Raw genomic sequence first — 5,809 nt, forward strand, 5'->3', positions numbered from 1 at the left:
AATATTTTTTCACAAAAACTTTCTATTATTGATTAAAAAATATTATTAAATAAAATAATAATATTTAATATTAAAAGTAGTAGATACATTCTATAATGCAACTATGGATTAAAATTAATGAAGTAATCTATAATATTAGAAGTATTAAATATACCTTGACTGTGAAAGGTCAAATAACTGTGAAGCTGACATTGGAAATTGATAGAATAATAACCTTGATTGAAATGTGTGGAGAAATATTCAACACTATATTTATATTAATTATTAATTAAATTTTAATTAGAATTAAATATATTATTAATATTTTATTATTGTTTCTGAGTAAATACATGTTCATACAAGTTTTTTTTTTCTTTTATTCAAAAATATTTTTTGGTATTACAAAGGTTATTATTCATCTTTTGGGTAAGAAATTAATCACTTTCGGAATTTATGGTCGTCCCTCTTAACAACTGTCACTCTCAGTAATCAAACTTTTGACCTTACGATTCAATGATATCTTACACCAATATACCAATACATTGTTGATAGTTGAAAGGAACTGTGAAAACAAGAACTTTCCACGTGTCACCTTATAATTTGTCGTTCATAGAGATTTTCACCAAACCTATGACTCTATGTTTGTCCTCAAATATATTACTCACATTGTTTTCTTCATTTCACTCTTCCTTTCTCTTCATTCTCTCTCTGCATTTTTCACATTGCTGCTTCATTGGGTTTGTGTGTATAAGAGATAATCCAGGTTGGGTTTTCTTTGTTTTTTCTTAATCTAATTTCAATTATTGTGATTCATTCTTTCCTTTTGTTGTTCGAGTTTTTGTTAACATTCTTTAGAATTGTGACAAGAACATCCTTAATATCGAGTTCTCTTAATGTTTATTTGTGTCACAACAAACATGGATCTTCAATCCATAGTCTAAGGAGTGACTAAGTGATACATATTATCCTCTAAGCCTCACTATTGATGTTTCATAGTTTTATTTCCTTTTCAAGAGGACGAGCTTTGACACAACGATAAGTTTGTTTCCGGAGGTCATAGGTTCAAATCCGGTAGGCTTTCGGGTGCATATATATACCATCCCGGGACCGCATTTCGTAGAACACCTAATTGTAACCTTATTGAGTGTTCCTGTTGCATTAATTTTATTGTTGTGATGACAAAAGAGGGTATAGAATGGAGAAGAATCAGATGTAAAAAAAAAAATTGGTTTATTGTGCATTTTCAGTTATAGACAATTAAACATAGATTTGGACAGAGGAAAGTTATTTAATTTGGTCTAAGCTTTTTGAATTACTTTCCATAATTGAGAGCAGTTATTAAGACATATTTTGAAAACTTCTGAATATTATGATTTGTTTCTGTTATTAATTCAATTTGAAGAGTAGGTAGCACATTTTCATTCCTTTCCACCTTAAAATTGTAGATATTAATGGTTTGTTCTTATTCGCGTACTTCTATTGAAACTTCGAATATGCCTTTCGTATTCTGTTTGCAGCTTCAGATTTGGATCACTCACTATTAAACTTTGTATCCTTTTTCTTTCATTTATATAAAACTTGATTTGATTTCGAGTTTCAGGGTTTTTGTCGCGCTGATCCGTGTATCTTATCTCCCATCTGATGGCTGAGGAAAGTGTCGAATTACCTGTGATCTCAGAAGAAACTATGTCATCTAGTGTTGAAGTACGAGGTCACTCTGCTGGCAAAGGAAGTTCTGAAAATAGCAATAAAAAAGTTGTTTCCCGTTATCTCAAACCTTCTACCGGTTCCTGTCATGATATTTGTAAGTATGGGAGGGAACAGGCAATTGGAACAAAGAATAGACGCTCGATTCCTGATAGAGCAACACGAAAAAAGCTTTACCAAAGTTCGAAAGGGGGTCATGGTGAGATAATGATATCTGTTTCTGGACTCGGTGCATCAGTTGATTCGAAGCCAGCAAATATGTCGTTGGCCAAACTCGAGAAACCAGTTGACTCCGAACTCCAGATTTCTGATACCTCTTATTCTAAGAAGCAGGAATCGCCAATAAAATCATCTGACAACAAAAAACAAACAAGAAATGAAGGTCTGGTAAAAAAGAAAAAAACATCATTGGTAAAGGTCAAACCATCACTTCTGGAATCCGGTATATCCTCATTGGCAAGGCAAGAAACTTCTTCAACTGCAAAGGAGGTGAAATCTTCAACAGAATCAGCTTCCAAGAAGGTGGAAAGTCCATCAAAATCAACTTCCAGGAAGGTTAAAACTCCATCAAAGTCAACTTCCACTAAGGTGGAAACTCTTCCAAAATCAACTTCGGAAGAGGTGGAAACTCCTTCGAAATCAACTTCGGAAGAGGTGGAAACTCCTTCGAAATCGTCTTCGGAAGAGGTGGAAACTCCTTCGAAATCAACTTCGGAAGAGGTGGAGACTGCTTCGAAATCAACTTCGGAAGAGCTGGAAACTGCTTCAAAATCAACTTTGGAAGAGGTGGAAACTCCTTCAAAATCAAGTTTGGAAGAGGTGGAAACTCCTTCAAAATCAACTTTGGAAGAGATGGAAACTCCTTCGAAATCAACTTTGGAAGAGGTGGAAACTCCTTCGAAATCAACTTCGGAAGAGGTGGAAACTCCTTCAAAATCAAATTCTAAGAAGGTGAAACGTCCATCAGAATCAACTTCAAAAAAGATGGGAACCGGAACTCCATTAAAATCAACTTCGAACATCAAATCTTCATCGAAATCAACGCCCAGGGTTGAAACATCATCAAAATCAACTGCCAAGATGGTGAAATCTCCATCCAAGTCATCTACTTTAAAAGATAATGGAACAGAGCTGTCTCCAAAATCTGTGACCTCTTTGAAGCCAATTTCAGTCCCAGGGAAGATAACATCTTTGAATTCCTCAGAAAGCTTTGGTGGCCAAAGAAATAGGGACATCAAGATGGAAAAGGTGGCAGTGCCATCCAAAGCAGCTTCAAGGAAATCGATGAAACCTTTAATGGCACCATTGTCCCCAAAAGTTTCTCCTAAGAGAGTTCAAAGTATAAACTCGAAAAAGCTCAAGAGCCTGAAAGTTGTGTCCCAGCTTAAGAATCAGCAGATTGCCAATGCCAGAAAAGTTGTTCCGGAGGAACTCAATGACGAAGAGGTTGAGGAAAAAACTTTGTATGTCATCGAGATGGAAAGTGTGAACAAAACCTTGCAATCTGATCACAACGCAAGCTATAATGATGAGCCATCCCTCCCTCAGATATCAACGCCTAATTTTGCATCATCCTCAAAATTTCAACCCGTATCCCAAGAAGGTCAAGAGGAATCGGAATATACAACTACTAAGCATGAGGAAGATTCTGTTTCTCGAAACCATGAAGAATACATGGAAAATGGGAAGACACTGGAAGTTGTGGTGAAAGGCAAGCCCAAGCCCCGAAAGGGTGGGATTGTATATTCTGAAGACAAGGATGACCAAATGTTAAAATTAAAGTTCAGAAAGGGAAGAATGATTGAAAATAAAGTTGAGAACAATAGTCCAAGGAAGCTTAAATTTCGAAAAACAAAAGTTTATCAAAAAGCACAACCTAAGGCTGATTCCCAAAGGAAAACCTTTAAAAGAAGAGATGAAGCTTGTGCTGATAACACTGGTGCTACACCAGGTCCAGAGCATGTTGTTCTGAGGCATCAAGATAAGAAGGACAAGAAAGGTTCACAGGGATTGTTTAATAACGTGATTGAAGAAACAGCAAGTAAATTGGCCGAAACTCGCAAAAGCAAAGTTAAAGCATTGGTTGGTGCCTTTGAAACTGTGATCTCTCTTCAAGATGAAAAGCCTTCCTCTAACACTGCTACTTGACCTGGAATATGGATACACATTTTCGAGCTTTTCGTTTGTTTTGTAAAGATATATAATAGGAGAATAAACCTAAGCTTTAGTAGTTGATGAGAACTCAACAAGCTGAAGGTACTTGCTTTGGATTGTCTTTAGAAGCTATGAATGTAGAGTTGAAAGAGGGATTTTGTGTTTGGTACTGCATTATGATGGTTTTAGCCGTATTCTTGTCGATGTTAGTGGCATGTGTGGGGGTTCGATCTCCCTTCACTCTCACCCTGGGAGATCGAACTTCCATTCATGCCACTAGTTTAACCGAAATACTGCTTCTGTCCATGTGTTGTTTTTTCTGACTGTCATTTCTGCAGTCTGCTTCTTGAGGGCCATATGGCACTACTCATGTATAAACATTACTGCTATAGGGATGGTTGCAATTTTTATACTCTAAATAAGCAAAGCTTTTTCCCCTTAACCCTCCTACTGATATTTTTCTTTGTATTTTTCTTATGTTGTTTCATTTATTTATTGGTTTATTGGTGTCTTGGATTTTGGTTAAATCAACCATGTTCTTCTCATATTTTCCTCACCTTTTCTCATTTCAGAGTAAAAAAAATCCATGCCCATAAACATACTTGGTTTAGTTTTGACGAGATATCAGAGTTTCCTCCTTCCTGAAAACAGTCTTTTCGCTTGTGGGATAAGACTGTTTATATATACTATTCTCATATCTCATTACGTGGAAATCTCGTGTACTAGGCTGTCTTTGTTCTACATAGTTTCCTCATTCCACTTTTACTTGCTAACATCGTATTTTCTTTATTTTACCTAGAAGGAATATGATCTAATATGCATGTATGTTTTTACTCTTCTCTACAAAGAGTAAAAACATCATTTCTCTCTCCGGTACTGGAGAGAAGTTGAGAGAGAATCCGAAATGATTTTTTATGGCTTTTCTTTTCTTTTCTTGATTATACTTTTTTTATCAACCATCACTTTGTTGAAGCTTAAAGCATGCATGCTTCCCTACATTGTTCCATCCTTTTCTTCCTCCTTCAACGAAATATTTTAATAAAGCACTAAACTTTTCTTCTACCATAAACTACTCAAGAGCATGTGAAGTACTATATGAGAAAAATAAATATATGAAGTTTTACCCTCAAAATTGAATATATATTTTTTAGAATCTGAACTCATGATTCATGAAGGGAAGGGAAAAAATCATTTCTCTTTAAATTATAGTTTCATACAAATAACTCAAAAAATAAATTTAGTTTTTTAATATTAAAAAATAAGATTAAAATAATATATTCTATTTCCAGTGAAAGAGAAAAGCTCCAAATGAATTAATGAAGTTACATTCGCTATTGGTCCTTAGAAATTGTTTATCATCAATTTATTCGTTAATAATGTAAAGTGTTATTTCTTTGATATCAATAGTTAAGGTCTTTTTAATAATCAATTTAATGATACTATTAATTAAATCAATAACTTGTAATATAATGTAATGCTATCAAAACCAAAATCAATAATTTGTCTTTCTACTACTGATTCTTTCCCAATTAAACAAATTAATTAATTCGAAAATTACTCATGGAGATATGAATTAAACAATTTCGTTATCAAATTAACCATAATACAATCCCTTTAATCGAGATATTGTCACCTTTCTTGGAAAGGAACCTATGCTTATACTAATTATATAAATCATTTTTAATACAACTTTAATAAATTATATTGGTAACTTTAATGGTTTTCATAACATCACCCCTAAAGGGTTGAGGATAAGACTATGAAAATGCAAACTTTATACTATAAATTATTGGTGAAGAAGTTTATTGCTATAAAAATATGCACTTAGTAATAGATCATTATACATATATTTATTAAAACATGTTCTTATTATAAAACCGACTTAGACATGATGATAGATTTCTTACTTAATAAAGGAAGGGTTTGGACATCATTAGTAAAATAAGTTTATCATGTCATAGGTCTAATC

The 5,809-nt window shown here is 33.8% G+C and overlaps 1 protein-coding gene across 13 annotated transcripts; it reads left to right on the top strand.

The window, feature by feature from the left end:
• LOC109347364 (muscle M-line assembly protein unc-89-like) lies at positions 627 to 4,282 on the top strand. 13 transcript variants are annotated; one of them, XM_019587159.1, is made up of 4 exons: positions 627 to 742; positions 1,580 to 2,274; positions 2,308 to 2,406; positions 2,572 to 4,282. In XM_019587159.1, exons 2-4 carry the CDS (start codon positions 1,621 to 1,623, stop codon positions 3,832 to 3,834), a joined length of 2,016 nt encoding a protein of 671 aa, XP_019442704.1. In that variant the 5' UTR covers positions 627 to 742; positions 1,580 to 1,620; the 3' UTR covers positions 3,835 to 4,282. The 13 variants fall into 13 exon arrangements, with proteins under 13 accessions (XP_019442704.1, XP_019442706.1, XP_019442701.1 ...); XM_019587161.1 differs by having other exon boundaries at positions 1,580 to 2,241; XM_019587156.1 differs by having other exon boundaries at positions 1,580 to 2,406.

This window comes from Lupinus angustifolius, chromosome LG05, assembly GCF_001865875.1.
Source record: "Lupinus angustifolius cultivar Tanjil chromosome LG05, LupAngTanjil_v1.0, whole genome shotgun sequence".
Lineage (NCBI taxonomy): Eukaryota > Viridiplantae > Streptophyta > Magnoliopsida > Fabales > Fabaceae > Lupinus > Lupinus angustifolius.